This window comes from Gopherus flavomarginatus, chromosome 6, assembly GCF_025201925.1.
Source record: "Gopherus flavomarginatus isolate rGopFla2 chromosome 6, rGopFla2.mat.asm, whole genome shotgun sequence".
NCBI lineage: Eukaryota > Metazoa > Chordata > Testudines > Testudinidae > Gopherus > Gopherus flavomarginatus.
Window position 1 is genome coordinate 84,294,945 of NC_066622.1, and position 19,820 is coordinate 84,314,764.

Sequence of the window (19,820 nt, forward strand, 5' to 3'; positions counted from 1 at the left end):
TTAATGCATCTACTTTGGGGAGTAAGAGGGAGAAAGATCCCTCTGCCCCTATGTGACCACATTAGGGCTTCCTAGATTTTAAGGAGTACAGATGCTCACCTGCTATTCCACCTTGCCCATGCAAGTGACAGAGACGAGGGAGACATGCAAAGAGAATGCTCCACCTTTCTTATCCTCAGAAGAAAAGGCAGGAAATTGAGACTTGCCGGTGCTCTTCCTGGAGGTGGGAAAGGGGAACAACCACAGTTCAATGCTTGATCTAGCCCTAAGGTGGTATTTTATCCATGTTGCTTTTTTGTTGTCTGTGTCTACCTACCCTGCAAGGCTTTTTATACTCAGAGCATTCTTGTTGGTCACTAACTACTACTTTCATTTCCACTAAAAATTATGAGAGTTTAAGGAAATCTTGAGTAGCCCTTTATGAAGCAAACTGGCCAAATTTTGCATTCACCTTGACCAGAGAAACTGTGGGTTGTCAACCTAATTAAAATTCCTTGTAGGAATTCCTGGCCTCTTTTAACACCTGTAGATTTTAAAACTTCCTGCCACTACGCCTTACTCAGTAGATCTCTTAATTCCCCATCACTTTCTTTCCTGATGTCCAGTACTCTTGTTTTGCTGCATTTTGTGGTCACATTCTTCACCGTGCTTGATTCAAGTACTTGTGGTCACTGGTTCCAAACTTTCCTAATATTCTCATATTCCCCACCATCAAGGATAAAAATGTCTTTTCTCAGTCTTGTCACTTTTTGCTGGAGTGTGTAATAATTAAATTCTATATTGGCCTATTCTGTAGAAATACAGCATCATTTGTTGCACAGCAAGATGAAGACATTTAAAACTCCTTTTTAATTTGTTAGGGGAAAGAGAGCCAAATATGTTTTGGCCTATGGGATGATCAGAATTGTCAGAAAGTTCAACAGCAAATTATTGACCTCCATTTAATCCCTTGAGTGTTTGGGATATACACTGTAGTTTTGGCAGAGCTGTGATTTAAACAAACTATCATGAGAATGTTGGCAATTAAATATTGACCACACTAGACCAGCAGTAATGAGAGAGATACTGTAAGCTAGTTAGAAAATCCAGCTCTTATGATGGGTAGTTCTAAATGTGGGGCTATTTATGGGAGTTCCTGAGAAGAAACTGGGTTTCTGACTTTGCAGAAAGTGGAAGCAGTTTGCACCAACCTATCTAGTTAAAGAAGTAAAATCATAAGGTTAGCTTAGCAGTTGTACAGCGCTTGTCATCCAGAGATCTCAAAGCACTTTACAAAGGCTGGTATCATTATCCTAATTTTACAGTTGGTGAAATCCAGGCACAGAGAGATGAAATGATTTGCTCAAAGTCACACAAGTGAGGTGGCAGATCCATGAATAGAATGAAAGTTTCCCAACTCCCAGGCCAGTATCCTGCATATTAGACCATGCTGTGTCCTCAGATTTTAATAGTATATCTAGGAAAGGGGTGGAATATTACTTGTGAGAAGCTGAAAGGATGGGCAATTGTCTATAACATGAAACTGTGAGTAACTGAAAATTTGCACAAAGGTTTATTTTTTAACTCTATCATTATTCATTAATTTATTTAGCCATATGCATCAAAGGACTTTTCAGTAATTGCTCAAACAAGAAGCACAAATAGTCAATCAAGAGACAATAAAGCCTAAAAATAAATAGCACAAATAAATCTTCAGCTGTGTTTTAAACTTAACGCAAAGAGCCTGCCTCAAATAACTCTACCAAACAGGGCGACTAGCTTGATTGTTCAGATTTGCAGCCAGAAGAAGCTGTGGTTGCTCAGCACTTGTGAAAATCAGGTTATAAGTGTTGTCATAAACAGATAGTTAAGGGTTAATGCCTCTATTACCTATAAAGGGTTAAGAAGTTCACCTAGCCTAGCTGACACCTGACCAGAGGAACCAATCAGGGAACAAGATGTTTCAAAAGGAAGGAGGGAAGTTTTCCTTTGTTTAGAGTCTCAGTTTCAGCCCAAGTGAAGAAGATCAAGGAACCAGCCTCTTATCAGAGTAGTAAGTTTTAGAAAGGAATAAATAGGTTTATGTTTATTTTCTTTGTAACTTGTCTTGGTACCATTAAGGGAATTATCAAATTTGGGTATTCTTGTTGTATTAAAGTTTTGCCCAGGGGAATATCCTCTGTGTTTTAAATCTGTTGTCTGTGAGAGTAGCTGGTATGCTAATCTCTCCCAGAGGCTTTTCTTTTACATTTCTTTTCTTTAATTAAAAGCCTTTTTCTTAATACCTGATTGATTTTTTCCTTGTTTTTAGATCCAAGGGGGTTGGATCTGGATCCACCAGGAGTTGGTGGGAGAAAGGAGGGGTAATGGTTAATTTCTCCTTGTTTTAAGATCCAAGGGGTTTGGATCTGTGTTCACCAGGAAATTGGTGAAGTCTCTCAAGACTACCCAGGGAAGAAAAGTAGTGCTTGTGAGTGGTGGCAGCGATGCCAGATCTAAACTGGTAATTAAGCTTAGAAGTGTCCATGCAGGTCCCCACATCTGTACCCTAAAGTTCAGAGTGGGGAAGAAACCTTGACAAGTGTGTATAGAAATGGTATCTGGGAAATGGAGAGAGAAGGGACATGGAAAGTACGGTCAATCTTACGGAGGAATAAATACAGTTGTGAGTATAAATGTACATAAATATGTGACAAGGGACATGAATACCAACAAACTCCTACAGACAAGATGTTGTTAAAATTCTCAAGACAAAAAACAAAAATATAAACCTGATTCTTAACTTCAAAGGCAACCAATGTAATTGCACAAAACTGTTTAGAGGCTTGTGAAAAGTGCTTACAAACTGGTATCTGGCCCATCACAACTGGAGTCCTTGTGAGTTTTGTTCTTGACTTCAAGGAATGTGGAATTAGGCCACATGAATCTTTTATTATTAGTTTCTGTGTGAATTAGCATCATAATTATGTGCCATCTGTAAATTTAATAATGAAGAAATAAATCTTTCAGCTAAACAACACTAACCAAAAAACCCATTACCCTGCAGAGAGTGCCTGTTGGGGAATTTGGTAAATGGGCTGGTATTTTATCCAACCGTCTAGGGCACTTTGAAAGGATTGTGCCTCTCTTCATGTGTGGGGAGAACACATGAATCGTACCGTGTTCTGTCCCAACCCACAGCAACTTTTCACACCAGTCCAGAGGGCAGGACTGAGCTCTAACTGTTGTTTATGGTTCACTTAAGACTCATGATTTTACAAGCCATTTGGACCTTCAGTTTAATCTGATGTAAAATACAAGAAGGGACAGGAATAGCTTTCTTGAGTTATCAGTTCATTCTTTTTGTAAATCAAATTGATTTATTCAGGTCAAAAATCAAAGGCAGTTTCCTTTCTGCATCTGGCAGAGAAACCATTAAAGTTTGAAACCTTTGGGAAAGCTGGCACCTTAAAAATCATACTTCTGTCTGAAAATATTTTACCTACTATTGTTACCAGTGATCACTAAGCTCCCTATGACTGAAAGAGATCAGAACCTAATACATTTATTCTAGTTTACCAGTGTGTTTACTTTGTGCATTTGACAGCACTTTGCGTATATTCAGTTTCATTGTTATGTCTCCCCCCTGCCTTAGTCATTTTATCCTGTTGTTTGTGTGGATGTTTCACATAACAAGCAGGGAGAGGAAAAACGCAGGAGGAAAAATGTGTTTGTTTAGCTACAGAAAATGGCCAGGTGAATCAAGGGTGAATGTAATAACTAAAACTATTTTTAACTCATTTTTAAATTGACTAGATCTCAGGTTTCTGTCATCCCTTTCTGATTTTGTTGAAGATGGTGGGATGTGTGATTGAACCTAAGAAAGGGGATATTTTAGTTTTTATGTGCACTAAATGTTGGGCCTTTTCTGTTAGGCTACAGAATAACTATGACAAAGAGAAGCATTGTGACAGAAATTGTACCAGTTCTTCACCATGGACAGTTTATATTGAATCACTGTTACCCTTTATACTGTAATGGTTGTTTAATAATATCAGCTATGACTTTCTAGGGAGCATAAGTGATTTAGGCATCCTTGAGTTAACTTGTATCATGTCCTATCTTGCACAATACTTTGTTTATTGCATAAAGAATGCAAGTATTGGTGATATATAGCAACCGAAAGTTGGAAAACATAGGGCCAACCAGGCTAACTTTAGGTAACTGTCAAGTAGCCTAAGAAAGCTGCCAACTGCACTACTTCTTAACATCTGCATGAAAAGGCAGATCCATTTCTCATATCTCTGGGATATTACCCAATGGACACTATGGATGAGCAAACTGGTTTGATAAAATAAGAATCAGACTGCACAATCATCCATCCCTGACATCATACTGAAATGGAATTTATTTTGAGTTTTTAAACGTTCTGTTATTCATTTGTTAATATTTACACATCTCTGCACTTTCTGGTTCCCCTTGGAGCGAAATCGGAGAAGCGCTCACTGTATTTTCAAAACAAAAGACCAACATGTATGTCATTAGAAGAAACGTTGTTCGTGTTTCATTTCCATTTCCAAATATATAGGCTCTAGCGGTTCCTATGAGGATTAGTACTCAAATAGAGAATATCATACCCATAGTACCACTGGAATGCCAATTACTTTCAGACTGTAAATGTAGACCCCTGATGACCCTGAGTATCAAATTGCAAATCAGGATGTAGACTTTCCCCAAAGGATGTTTGGAGCCACCATTTCTTATTTGAATCCAAGCGCTTTTTTTTTCTTTTGGGTTTTTTAGTTCCATCTGTTAAAGAAAGGAGACATAGTAAGGGCTCTGCCAGGTCCTAAGGAACTTCTGAGATATACCATCTTTCGGGGTAGTTCTAAAATCAGGCATGTGACTAAAGGAATCAATATTATAGCATTCCTTAATACTCAGGGTAGAGATACCTGTATAATACTGCAATAACACTAAATATTTTCAAATGGTAAATGTCAATATTTTAACAGTGAGTACTCTATTTGTGCTTTCCAATATGCACAGGTTATTTAATTCATTCTTTTTCTCCCAGTGACATTTTTATTTAAAAAACGTCCCATCCTCCTTCCTTGTCATCTCAGATATTGATAACATGCATGATGTATTCTAATTTTAATATATTAATTGCTTTTTATTCTCTGTACCACAGTATTCAAAGACAGACAGGCATCCTGGGCCTGTGATGGGAAAAGTTATGGAGTCTAGTTTTTCAGGCACTCAATCTTTCCCCGAAGCCTTGTCTCCTGACAGAGGAAGCCAGCCTATCAAGCAACATAGGTAAGCAAATGGCTCTCAGACCAGAAAATTGACAGGCAGAGATGCCACTGGTTTAGTGATACATATACAAGATTATTGTTTCTTGTGCTGGGGAGACACTCAGGACAGTATGTACTAACAGAGACCTGATCCAATCATTAAGCAGATGACCAAGCATTTCCTTAGCTGTATGCATAAAAAGGCATTAAAGATGCTCACAGACTATATCTACCTTCTGTAAAGAGCCTAGAGGAACTATTAAGAGACACTATCAAAGCTGTAGACAGAGACTAGTGAAATAAACAATTGTATTCTGAGAAACCATTGAAAAACAGATTTTTCCTCTCCTGCCCTATCTTAGTTCATGAAGTTAATGGCTCATGCTCCCCTGGGCAGGCTCTGTCGCAAACTTTCAACCTTTTCTGAATGTTTCTTTAAACAAATAGAATTTTAAATGAAAAATGATTGGTTTTGGTGTATATTCATGAGTTGCAGTGCTTTTGAAGACCTACTTTTTACAAGTTTGGACACATAATGCTTCCAAGGGTTGGGGTGTATGTTGGGGTCAATTTTCAACATTGAAAGAGGTGCCCCTTTTAAAAAAAATTTCTGGTTTTTCATATGACAAGTGTATATGATGGGCTGAGATATTCATATTCAAATTCATACCTGGTGGAAACAGCTTTATTTAGCATCACTGAACTTGTGGTGATAACCTCTTGCACGAAGAATATGGATGATTTGATAACAGGAACAACAAAAGATCTCAAAAACAATGGCAGAGAGGGCAGAATGATGCGAGTCTAGGGAGAAAAACTTAGTGATCATAATATGGTCTATTCCTTAAGACTATTATACTTTAAAATCTTCCTTTGCCCTACTTTACTGTACCTCTTCTATTGTTTGACTGTATCCCAAAAGGACATTTCATTCTAGCCACCTAGATCAGCCACAATTTCTCCTTTTTTTATGTTCTAATAGATTGGAAGGCTAAGAAAATCAATCAAAGTACACTGTTGAGTCAATAAGGGACAATTGGGGACCATTACATTTGCCTTACTTATACCTTTTAACGTGGCAATAAACACCAACTCTCATGTAAAATTCACTCACTAGAGCCCCAGTTTCACAAAGTGTTTATGCACATTCTCTAAGTGTTTTGCTGAATAGAGATGAACTACTGAATTGGTGCCTAGAACATTTTCCATTAAAAGATTTTAATCTCATTTTAGTTAAATGGAAAAGATATTTTGTAACCCTTTAAAAGTAAAATATTTCAAATGAAATAAATGTCCATATTTATGATCTCTATGTATAAAATTGTTATAAAGTTTCATCAGGAAATGTCTCTTGACTCTTATTTACATAATATATCATGAAATCATAAAAGATCCAAATATTTTTAAATCTCCCAAAGATTACCCTGATATTTAAATGTTGTTTTAAAATAAAAATCTAATAAGAACTTTCAAACGCATTCATTTTTCTTCCACAAGGAAGTCACTCTATAAGCCACATTTATTTAAACTCTTCTAGATTAGAAGAATTCCTATACATTTGACAATAAAGTATCCAATCCAATATTCTGCACTGCTAATGCTGCCTTCTTTGCTGAAAGAAAAACAGGATCAAGCGCCTTATTTGCAGGGTGCTGGCAATAAGTTATATTAATATTACTTGCATCAAAGGTGTGTTTGCACTGATTGATGAGCTTGCCTTGATTTATAAATAATTGCTTTCATAATTTTATAATTTGCAATTTAATATATCAAACCTTTATTGTATAAAACATGCAATAGACTTTAGAATGTCAGTGATTTATAAGCCCATCATTGATTTATGCATCGTGCAACAACTTCAAAAGTTACTTTGTGTCACTGGTTTACAAGTACTGTACCACTGATTGATTAGTCATCTGTCTTAATGTTTTTTTTTAGTTTAGGCCCTTTCTTTATAAGCCTTATGTTACAGATTTCAAACTAGTTATAATTAACTTTTGTTTCTATATTTTACATGTGACCAATTTAGGAAAGTAATTTTAATTACTAAAGATAAATTTTGCCCTAAATATTACTAGTATCAAGTAGTTGAGGTCCCTGGGGCAAACTGAGCAGTGATATAGAACTCAAGTTAACAGATCGCTTAAGCATGTGATGAACTTTACATACCAGCTGCTGGTAGATGTAAGCTAAGATTTTGCTCCAGAAGGTACAGTCCAAGGGGAGATGGAGCAGAGGTGGGTTTACTCCGACTTTGTGCTCTCTGGACTTTGGGCTGCTCTGGTGTTGAAATGGCCCCCGAGTAAATTAGAGCAGCCTAATTTACAGCAGCCTCTCCCGGCCTGCCTATGGGCTTCTCCTCATTTTTTAACAACTACTGTTGCTCAAGATCTAGTTTATATAGATGGAACAAATGACCACTTTGCTACTCATGAGTCTAGAGCCTGATCCCCTTACCCTTGTTGAGCAGCAGCTGGTTCTGCAATTAATCCTACTGATTTCAGTTCATTGATTTAATTGGTATTAACTAAAGAGTATACTACTGTTAAATGCAAATTAGGAAGTCAGAAATCCACTGTAAAGTAATTATATTTTCCTGTGAAGATGGCAAAATAGTATCCTGTGTTCTGGCATTTTTATTTATTTATTCATATTAGAACTAGAAAAAAAATTCTGGCAAAAGTAAACTCTTTCTTTGTAGGTTCAGTAAACATTTCATATATCTGACCAGCAGAAACTAGGATGGCAACGTCACTTATCTGTATCTTTAGCCTCTAGGGGGTTGTGCATGTGTGTAGTGTAGGGTTCATGAGCAAAAGCTTAGTTATCATATTCAAATAACATCTGAGTCCCAGGGCTAGACAGCTGGACCCCATGGATATAGGTTGGGTGCTGTAAAGGAGCTGTAACATATTAAGAGGATGAGAGAAATGTATGGCCAGCTCTGGAAATGTGGCCAGATTACAGTCCCTTTGCATCACTCAAATTAAGAATCTGGCTCATGATGTTAGACATAACAGTTCAACAAATAAATGCTAGGGGAAAACTTCATTACCCCTTCTTGGATTAGACACAGTCCAGAAATTCTTTTGGTACCCTGATGCTACCTCTAGCACAGTGGCTCTCAACCTTTCCAGATTACTGTACCCCTTTCAGGAGTCTAATTTGGCTTGTGTACACTCAAGTTTCACCTCACTTGAAAACTACTTGCTTGAAAAATCAAGCATAAAAATACGAAAGTGTCACAGCCCACTATTACTGAACAATTGCTTACTTTCTCATTTTTACCATATACTTGTAAAATAAATCAATTGGAAAATAAATATTGTACTTACATTTCTGTGTATACTATATAGAGCAGTATAAACAAGTCATTGTCTGTATGCAATTTTAGTTTGTACTGACTTTGCTAGTGGTTTTTATGTAGCCTGTTATAAAACTAGGCAAATAACTAGATGAGTTGAGGTACTACCCCCTGAAAGACCTCTGCGTAATCCATGGGGCTACACATACTCCTGATTTAGAACCTCTGCTCTAGCAAAAACACAGGAGGAAAAAATGTTCTGATGCTTAAAATTTACCTCACTACAAATATTGTAAAGAAAGAAAAGAAAGGAAAAAACCCTGCTAAATACACATGAGCTTTTTGTTACAGTAATTTATCTGATTCTTCTTTCCATGGCTTCTTGATATACTAAATCTCATTATAATCACACAGTTCTTTTCATAATATTCACACTTTTGTTTAGGTCCTAAGGATGCTGTTAATATTCTCTTAGTGGCAAATATTTTAAAGACTGTTGTTATTATTGGCTGTTTGATTTCTGTGGCAAGCCCATTACAATATATACAAAACCCAATCTGAAGTAGAACTAGTGAGACATACAAATGCAAAACCAAGAGTTTTAAATTGTCATGTTTACCAACAGACTGAAGTATGTTTTCTATGTGGATCAAAAGGAAATCAGATCACAGCTCATATTACGGTGTATTTATTTATCTGCTGTATGCCTGAGTGAAGATTTATCCAAGTCTCTTCTTTGAGGGAACTGTGTAAGCATAGACTAGTCTGGAGGCTAATTCACTCTGTATCATTATTCATAAACAGTCTGACAAAGGTCTTGTTGTACAATATTACATCATTGCACAATATTTATTCTGACAGACTCTCATGTTAGCAGATATAGGAGATCCTTAATGACTAAAATACTGAAAAATGATCTAAAGTGCATCCCCTTGATCAGAATAAATGTTAGCAGCAGATTGCCTAAACATACTAAGGCTAAAAAATTGTCAGGCTCTTAAGATATATCAGGAGACAGTGTCTGGCAACTAACTGTCATTGGCGCATATGTTTGGTCTTGCTGTCAACAGGCCAAGAAACATGCATTTCAGTCTTAGACAGCAAAGTATGTATGTTTTTGTCAGTACACAACATAGTATACTTCCTGTAGCAGTACTACTGAGCTATCAACTATGAAAAATAAATAAATATGCATAGCACAATCCAGCAAATTGTGTAAATATGTACAATTTTTGCAACTTGTCTTCTGAAAATAGATAGCTTAGGCTTACAATTGTGTGAGCTTTTCATTTTTGCTACTTTAGTGCAGTGCTATTTAAATCTTTACCTTTTGTTCCTAATTAACATTCCCTATCCCTATAGTGGTGTAGGAAATACTTTTTTTATATTGTAGAAACATCAGTTACTTGCAAACAGCAATTGTTTTTATAGAGAATTTTCAGGGTTGTGTCATCTTGTTGTGCTTGCTCCTCTCTCTGTTTTTCGTTTTTTTCTCTTTCCCCGCTTTCTTTTTTCTGTTTTGTCATGGGGAAGGGGAAAAAATGAAAACTGAAAAAACAAAAATATTTCTTTTTCAGGTTCAGGAATAAAAAATATGTTTTCAGTAAAAGACCAATTTTCAGTGACCAAAAATTGTCTTCAGAAAGTTTTGACCAGCTCTAGTTTTAATGGTGGCCACTCTATTTGCATTTGAAATTGTTCTGTTCATAAATTTACTTTTATTTTTGCAAGTTCCCAAACAAGAGCAAACAAAGTCCTCTAAACTTAGCAGGGCTCCATTTCAGGTTTCTGTCTGTGCAGCTCTTCTTGCAGGTTTGGTACCAAAGAGTTTCACAAACCTCTTACAGGCAGTAACTCTGCCGTGTCCTGTAGTACTCTCCTCTTGAGCTGCTGCTGTGGGTCTTACCCATGGAAGGCCAAAGAAATCAAGCAGAGAAGGCAGCCCTCATACCAGACAGCATAAGTAACTGGTCTCGGACTACATCAGGAGTGTTAGAGCAGAAGATTTATCCTTCTCTTACCTATCTCATTCAGTGCTACTACTCAGGGCATGGGACAAGAGAAAGGGGGCTAGATGGGAAAGAATAAAGGCTGGAAGTGGAGGGAAAAGTTGTTGGGGAAACTAGAGAAAATATGAGGTGGCGCAAAGGTGAGAGAAGACCAGTAGTATGCAAAGAAAAGTAACAAGAGCACTGGTAGACCCAGGAAATCAAAGTAGATCCCATGGGTCAGAGAGAGAAAATGGGGGGATCAGGAGAAGAGAAATACAGATATCGGAGGATGAGGGATGCAAGGGAGGAAAAAGTGAAATGGGTGCCAAGGAAAAGGATTGAGGGAAAGGGAAGCATGGCAACGATACTGTTAAAAAGGGGAATGGGAAATGAGGCTAAAGAGACAGAAGAAAATGGCCCAGAATATTAATAAGCTGAGTAAACAATAGTCCAAAATGGAAAATGAAGTGAAGGAGAGCAAAGTATTACTGAGAGATGGAAGGAGAGAAAGAGGAGAGTAAAGAAATGTGGAAAGAAAACAAGAACACTTGTCCCTTTGCGCACAAACACATTTAAGAACAAAATGTTGTTTGTGCAGCTACATTTTGTTTGTGATGTGACAAAGAGAGTGAAGAGACTAGGATTCCTGGGATGTACGGGGACAAAAGGAGGGACAGTTATGATTGTATATTGGGGGAATCAGAAGACCTAGAGCCAGATTATTTTTAAGTGTGTCTGTACACTTAGTATTTCCATCAGGAAAAAAAAATGCAGAAGGAAACTTGTCTTGTTCTCTTAAACAGCATCTGAATTCAATCCTGGAAGTGTATGAAGTATCCCCGTCTTACAGATTTTCTATCAGTTTATAAAGCACTTTAGGATCCATTACACAGGTTGTGATTCTTTTCTGCACAGCTGTAATCAGGTGATCTGCTGAAAAAATCAGGATGTTGGAAATTCTAATGCCTTCCTATGGATCTCTGCAGTCAGATTAATTTTGCTGCTTCTGAGCCAGTATACCAGATAAATAGTTGGCAGTTTATGCCTAAATCACATTAAAGATGCTTAACTGCCTACTGTAATAAAGTACCTTTTGATTTTTATCTCAAGTTTTATCACTTAAATTGTGTCCCTCCTGTTAATGCTTTCCATGTTTCAGTAAACAAAGGTACTTCTGAATGTGCTTATCCCATAATGAGATGTATAATCAGTTTTGTTTGGTAACAAACTGCAAAAAACAAAAAAAGAGCAAGATGGTTCCTAGAATTATTGTAAATTCAGTGCAGTGAATTTTCCACATTATTCACAAATTTAACTCTGTTGGGAGCTGTGCATGTGTAGTGAGAAGGCAATAAGCCACCTGCTGAGTATGGTTTGGTTCTATTCAGTTGTTTAACCTGGAGAAAATTTCTACACAAAGCAACTTGCAAAAATGCATTGGTAATTCATCATTAAGGTTAGAGATGGTTGAACTATTTCTTCTAAGACATTCATTGATCAGGGCTATATCTCTTTCTGACTTGTGAATTGTTCATAGCCCAGGCATTATTTATATGGATTTGTTTATTAATCATAATTGATTAATAGTTTTTGTTTACTGACATAGTAGGTTCATGTTTGAATATTTTATGTTTTGCAATCGGTCTTTTTATTTTTCACCTAAGTCCCCTATGCATGTTTTCCCCCCTCTGATTGGATGATATAACCTTTATGAATAGGATCAGTGCCGGAACAAATCTGACTGTCTTAGGGAGAAGAGCACTTTATAGGAGAAAGATAGCAGGAGATAAGAGTCTTAGAAAAGTTTCCTAACTTATTTTGGACCAGATGGAATATTCTATCTAGATACATACATTCAGCCCAGCTATTAAAATAGTTTGATTCCCTCTTGTTTGAGGGAAAGACAAAAGACATAGGTCTGATTTGTTGTTGGCTCTCTAGCAGATTTTACATATATAAATTTATCTTGCCAAATTCTCACAAATCATTGTATTCATACATAGAGTGGCCAGGTGAGCAATTTCTGTGCAAATGTGTTTGTGCACATGCACTTGTTTTTGTATATCCATAGTTGTCTGTATTCACACAATAAAAGCTTCTCATGCCTATGTTAGGAGACTTACCACTAGCACTACTGACAAAAAAGAGTTTTGACCTATAATTCAGTACAGTTTAAGCTTTATGGATGTGCAAAATGTATTACAGGGGTAGGCAACCTATGGCACATGTGCTGATTTTCAGTGGCACTCATACTGCCCGGATCCTGGCCACCGGTCCGGGGAATCTGCATTTTAATTTAATTTTAAATGAAGCTTTTTAAACATTTTTAAAACCTTATTTACTTTACATAGAACCATAGTTTAGTTATATATTATAGACTTCTGGAAAGAGACCTTCTAAAAACATTAAAATGTATTACTGGCACGTGGAACCTTAAATTAGAGTGAATAAATGAAGACTCGGCACACCACTTCTGAAAGGTTGCTGACTCCTGATGTATTATATTGGTGGAGGTGTTTTTAGGACTGTTAGCAAGTTGTCACTGAACTGTTGTCAGTACCTAAAGAAATCAAGTGATGTACACATAAGTCTGCAACTTTTAGCCTGACCTACAGTAACAGTGGGGCAGCTAATGTAAATAATTTTCTGCAAATATTTGATAGAATTTGTTAATACTTTTGCTTTTCCTGTATTCACATTCATTTTTTGTGTACATCCCATAAAGACTTGATCAATCAACTTTTACTGGCAAAAATGTTCTAGGAAAGAAAATTTTGCATGCACATTTGAAAACTTTCCTAGAAACAAAATGTTAATTTTTCATATGCAGCTCTTCGTGTGGAAAATCCTGCATTCTCACCCAATCAGAGAAGAGAAAAAATACTATGTGACTTATGAGATTACTCACTACTAAGTGATACAGCCCCACTTCAAATATCTGAGATCCGTTTGGAGATTAAAATATTCCATACAGAGTTAAAAAAAAATTGTGGACTAAGTAATATGCTTGTGGATATTTCACAAGCAGTAAAAGTAGAAGAGTTAATTTTCTGCTGTGTATTATTCAGTCAACTGCTCCTTTTTAGACTCCCTCCTCGGAATCCAAGCACAGATTGTTGATTATTTTGTGGTGTTGTAAGGTGAATACATTTTCCCAAAGGAGGCGGCTGAGATCATAAACTGATTTCTCAGAGAATATATTTCAATAGCTAAACCCCAGTCTTTAGAATCAAAAGTATAGTACTTCAGCCTGCACAACACTCTTTTTTTTTTTTTTAAATGTTTCTCTAGAGTTCTAAACAGCTAAGGAAAATTAAATTTAAGGAGGTCATTGAAAACCCCTCACTATCGTTACAGGTTATTGATCTTTCTAATTAAAATGTTTAAAGTGTAGCAGAGTCGGGGATGGAGAACAATATAGAATGTTTGTGAAGAATGGGGACAGAGTACTTGAAGAGAAAACAAGACAGATGACTTTAGGAGGCAACATCTGTTTTATTTCAGGGAGAAAAAGTTGATTTTGATGGTAAAGCGTATGGCCCAGGGAGTCTGTCCAAGATACTTAGTCCAGGTGCTTAGGAAGGAAGTGTGGCCCTAGAAACAAGTAAAGATCATATTTCATACAAAACGAAGCCCTCTTTTAATGCAAGTACTGTGAAAGGAAGAACAAGCACCTCAGCAGTTGACTGGATTGCAACAGAGACTGAGTTTATGCATGTAATCAAAGGTAACCCTTCTTACAAATATATGCACACACAAAAACTACATTAAAGTATAATGATCCATCTAGCCCAATGATCCATCTAGCCCAGTATTCCATTTTCCAACCATGGCCAATGCCAGAAACTTGAAAGGGAACGAGCTGCCCTGTTATCCAGTCCCAGCTTCTGATTATCAGAGGATTAGGGACACTGGAACAAAGGGTTGCGTTTCTGACCATCTTTGCTAATAGCCATTGATGGACCTATTCTTCATGAATTTATGTAATTCTTTTTCAAAACCAGTTATAAATTTTGGCCTTCACAATATTCCCTAACAATGAGGTTCCACAGGTTGACTGTGCATTGTGTGAAATAGTACTTCCTTCTGATTGTTTTAAACCTGTTGCCTATTAATTTCATTGGGTGTCCCCTGGTTCTTGCTGTGATGCCTCCCCCCCCCAGGGTGCAACCTGGAACAGGGGTACCACTGAGCCCTCTGTCTCAAAAGCCTGGGCTCCGTTACACTGTTTCGCCTTGACAAGCTCTCCCGGTCCTGCGCTGACACAAACCTTTACACAGGCAGGGACATACCCAGCTGCAACCACATGAAGGCTCCTCCACAGCCTAGGTCCCTAAAGTTGTACTGTCTTGCTGTGGTCAAAAGCCTGACCAATATAAGTTTATTACCGAGTCTGCCCCTCCCTCTAAGTGGAGAGGACAATGCACCAGTTTTTGTTCCTGAGCAATTCTGTTCCCCAAGCAATTCTATCAAAACACAGGGTTTTAGGTTAAAAAAGAAAAGAAAAAGTATTAACTACAGAAAGATAGCTTTTAAGAGATTATAAGTAGTGAGCCTGCAGATCAAAGCAGATTACCTAAGAAATAAACAAAAACAATCTAAGCGTTATAAACTAGATAGGATTTGAATCAAGCAGTGCCTCACCCTGTTAGCTAGTATAAGCAGGTTATTGCTTTTGCATATACAGGCAGGAATTCTTCTGTCTCACTTGGTACCCTCCTTCCCCCAGTTCAGTCTTTGTTCCTCAGGTGTTATGTTGTAAGGGTAGTAAGGCCAATTGATGATATCACTTCCCCTTTTATATCTTCTTCCAGTTTGCTGGAAAAATCTTTTGCTCTGACATGAGTCAAACAGTCTCCATTGGGTACATGCTATCTCTGAGAGGTTTCCATTGTACACAGTTCCTGGGGTAATCCTTGTGAGTGTTTTGTATTCTCCTCAATGAGCCATCATCATTTGGTCTTTTTATTATTGCACCTGAAAGGCTGCTTGTGGGTGTTCCCAACCTCACAACATGTTTCAGTGGCACATACATAGCAAAATTTAATAACTTCCTGTACAATGATAGCACCTATAAATTAACAGATTAAGACTTTTAAAATGATATCTCACAAGGCATACTTTGTGATGATATCTCACAAGGCATACTTTTATAATTACATTATAACCATATCACTATAGTGACTATGGGGTGCAGTGTGTCACATTTGTGTTATGGGAAGGGAATGAATCACACTTTTTCCACATCATATCCATTTTCATATGCACTTTCTTCATCTCTATCCTATCTCCCTTTATTCTCTTTTCCAAGATGAACAGTCCCAGTCTTTTTAATCTCTCCTCGTATGGAAGCTGTTCCATACACCTAATCATTTTTGTTGCCCTCTTCTGTACCTTTCCCAATTCCAATATACTTTTTTTGAGATGGGGTGACTGCATGCAGTATTTAAGGTGTGGGCATACCATGAATTTATATAGTGGTATTATGCTATTTTCTGACTTTTTTCCCCCTTTTTTCTAATGGTTCCCAATATTCTATTAGATTTTTTGACTGTTATTGCATGTTGAGCAGTTGTTTTCAGGGAACTATCCACAATGTCTTCAAAATCTCTTTCTCGAGTCATGACAACTGATTTAGACACCATCATTGTGCATGTATAGTAGGTATTATGTTTTTCAATGTGCATTGCTTTGCATTTATCAACATGGAATTTCATCTATTGTCCAGTCACCAAGTTTTGTGAGATTGCTTTGTAACTTTTTGCAGACATCTTTGAACTGCCTAATTATATTTTTACACTTGACTTGCCAGAGTTTATGCTCCTTTCTATTTTTTCAGGAGAATTTTCCATTCTTAAAGGCTGCTTTTTTATCTCTACCTGCCTCTTTTACTCATCTGTTTAGCCATGCTGGTCGTCTTGCTGCTGTTACTGTTTCTTTCTCTTTCTTGTAAATATTTGGTTATGATTTTTTTTTAAAAAAATCATGCAGCTTGCAGATACTTCATTCTTGTTCATTTTAATTACCTCTCTCATGTTTGTGTAGTTCGCCTTTTTGAAGTTAAATGCTACTGTGGTGGGTTTCTTTGGTATTTCACCCCCTACAAGGATGTTAGTTTTAATTACTTTATTGTTGCTTGTGGGTTCCAGGACTAGCTGCTCCAAGAAGCATTTGTTAGTGCTAGCAATTTTATCTCTGTGTCCCATCCTGAGGTGACATATAGCAAGTCAATATGGAGATAGTTGGAATCCCCCATTATTATTGTAGCCTCTCTCATCTCCTTGAGCCTTTCACAATCACCATCCTGGTCAGGTGGTTGGTAGTGCATTTCTATTGCTGTACTCTTATTATTCAAGCATGGAATTTCTATCAACAGAGATTCTATGGTAGTGTTTGATTCATTTAAGATTTTTACTATATTTGACCCCAATGTTTATCATTAAGATTATGTCACAGACTAACAGATAATAAAGGAAATGTGCAGATGACATACTGCAGAAGAAGGATAGCTGTAGAACACGTCAGTGATGCTATGCACCTCTGTAACCAGTTAATGATAGAAATAGGTTATGATTCTGGCTTAATCATCTGTTTCCATTAGCAGCAACTGAATTCAACTCTAACGTAAAATAAATTTATGTGGATTCCAGATCCCTTATGATTCCTGCATTAAATGGAAATAATTCCTAGCTCCCTTAAAACATACATATAATTTTCAAAAGGCGGCACTTTTCTGAAATATGTAAAACATATTTTTAAATTACTCAAATTTTGTGCAACCTTACTGCAATAAAAAAAAGGTACAACTTATTGTTAATAAAAATGTACAGTGCAGGTTGATAAAGCAGTGTTAGTAGATACCTAAAACGTAAAGTCCAGACCAACAGCTAAGTACCAGGATGATGATGGAATAGAAGAACATCTGACCAAATACAAGAGAATTTCCAATGTACCTGTCATTTAATTCTATCCTTCCAGGAGAGAATGAAATTTAAATATGGAATAAAAAGCCAAGTAAGAATTACAGCATTGTATTTCCATGGAGAACTACTGCTGACATCACAAACTACCGCAGCAAATGTATAATACTGCAGTCCATGTATTATTAATTATGTAATCTTCACTCTGTAAATGTGTTTGTTGGGGGCTCTGGTAGTTTTTACTGTACTCTTGTTCTTGTCCCCAGAAGTCTCTCTTCATGTTACAGTCCAGGACAAAGAAGTGGAATGCTACACAAGAATGCCTTTCGGAAGACTCCACCCTTACCTCGGGGTAGGTTCAATGGAATTACAGGACCAGCATATCAACAGCTTGAAGAGTCAAGGATCACAGATCAGGACACAATACCTTGTCAAGGGTATGTAATAAAAACAACTGAAGCAAAGAAGTGCATTATCAGCAGCAAAATAAAATAAATAAAAATCCCTTACCTAGAAAATCTGCTTTGCTATTACAGTACTTGCTAGTTTTGAGACAATTATGCATCCAATGTATAACTGGAAAAGCAAAAATATATTTTCAGTATATTGGCCTTTGAAGATATTTTTTTATTTGGATGGCTGCTTTTTATTTTACTCCCTTCGAAGTCTGAAGAAGAAATGATCAGCACAGACTGTAAGTGATTGCCTGCTTGTCATTTTTTACAGATATTGTTTTCCTCATTTACTCATATCATGATCTGTAATTCTAGTGAGTTGTACACAGCATTGTCTTCACCACCACTACTGGACAAATATGGGAAAACAAATAGTTCAAAGCTCATATTTTATTTACAATTACAAAATGTGGTTCCTTAAATATATTCGGGGAAGATGTAAGATGACCTCGTCAGTTGCCTTTGCCCTTTAAAATGCCCAAAAAAGTTGGAGTTATTTTTCTTTTTTAAACTCATCTTCAGTAAAATATACTGCAATTGAATGCAAGTGCCACTTACTCTTAAGGCTTGACTTTCAGAAGTGCAGCTTCCTTTGAAGTCAGTTGGCGTTGCAGCTGCTGAGTGCCTCTGGAAGCCAATCCCATAATATTTAAATATTCTAGAGTTTTCCAACAGAACCTCCAGATCTTATACAAGTCTAATTCTTGAGGAAATGTCTGCGATGTAATCGCTCTGGCACTTATTTCACGTAAACTATTAGAAATCAAGATTAACTGTACTGAAAATCAATGGAGTTACACTGATATAAAATGGGTGTAAGTTAGAATAGAATCAGCTTCCAATATTTCCAAATTAACTGTGTGCAACATCTGAAATAAATAAATAAAACTGAAGAGACAAGATGGGCTTGTGTATATGTTTATAGTTTTGAAGGTCAGAAGCAACTGTTGTGCCCTTCTGCTTTGACCTTCTGGATAACACAGATCACAGGCGTTTATTGGAATATATATATATTCCAATATATATATATGTTTTTTATACAGTACTTTTCACCCCCAAAAGATTTTTGAGCACTTAACAGACTGCATTATGTATATGTAGCACTATGGACTTACCTTTGGGTTGGAGGCTACCATCTTAGTAGCATATGGTATACTGCATAGCAGGAGGAGAAGATATTTTCAACATGGATACTTAGGCAAGCCACAGCTCTAATAAAAACCTGTATCAAATCTTTAATATCCTGGCAGTTTAGAGAGAAATCTATTCTGAGCCACATTCAGGTAATTTTATCACTAGGGGCTATTGAGAACAGTCAAACAGATTTATTTTAATTGTCTTTTGGGTTTTATTATTTTAATTTATTTTTTACCTAAGTCATTACAATAATCCCATTAAATTACTTAAGGGATTCATTGGCTAACAAATACAATATCCATTGTGAGGCAGTTTTATTGTACTTCTTTAAAGTATAGCATATTTAAGGAGCAAAGAGTCCTGTGGCACCTTGTAGACTAATAGAAGTTTTGGAGCATGAGCTTTCGTGGGTGAATACCCACTTCATCGGATGCATGTAGTAGAAATTTCCAGGGGCAGGTATATATATATGCAAGCAAGAAGCAGGCTGGAGATAACGAGGTTAGGGAGAGAGAAACTGGTAAAAAAAACTTCAGGACCAGACTCCAAAGAGAAACTGCTGAGCTTCAGTTCATCTGCAAATTTGACACCATCAGCTCAGGATTAAACAAAGACTGTGAATGGCTTGCCAACTACAAAACCAGTTTCTCCTCCCTTGGTTTTCACACCTCAGCTGCTAGAACAAGGCCTCATCCTCCCTGACTGAACTAACCTCATTATCTCCAGCCTGCTTCTTGCTTGCATATATATACCTG

General features: G+C 36.9%; 1 protein-coding gene across 3 annotated transcripts in view; it reads left to right on the forward strand.

Annotated features, from left to right (window-relative positions):
• Nucleotides 1-19,820, forward strand: part of NRG3 (neuregulin 3) — a 959,051-nt gene that overhangs the window by 921,449 nt on the left and 17,782 nt on the right. For 2 of the 3 annotated variants that reach the window (XM_050959091.1, XM_050959092.1), the window contains exons 7-8: nucleotides 5,153-5,280; nucleotides 17,740-17,910. In XM_050959091.1, the coding sequence (XP_050815048.1) occupies nucleotides 5,153-5,280; nucleotides 17,740-17,910 (299 nt within the window). The remainder of the gene's footprint in view (nucleotides 1-5,152; nucleotides 5,281-17,739; nucleotides 17,911-19,820) is intronic. The other variant, XM_050959094.1, reaches the window with a different exon arrangement.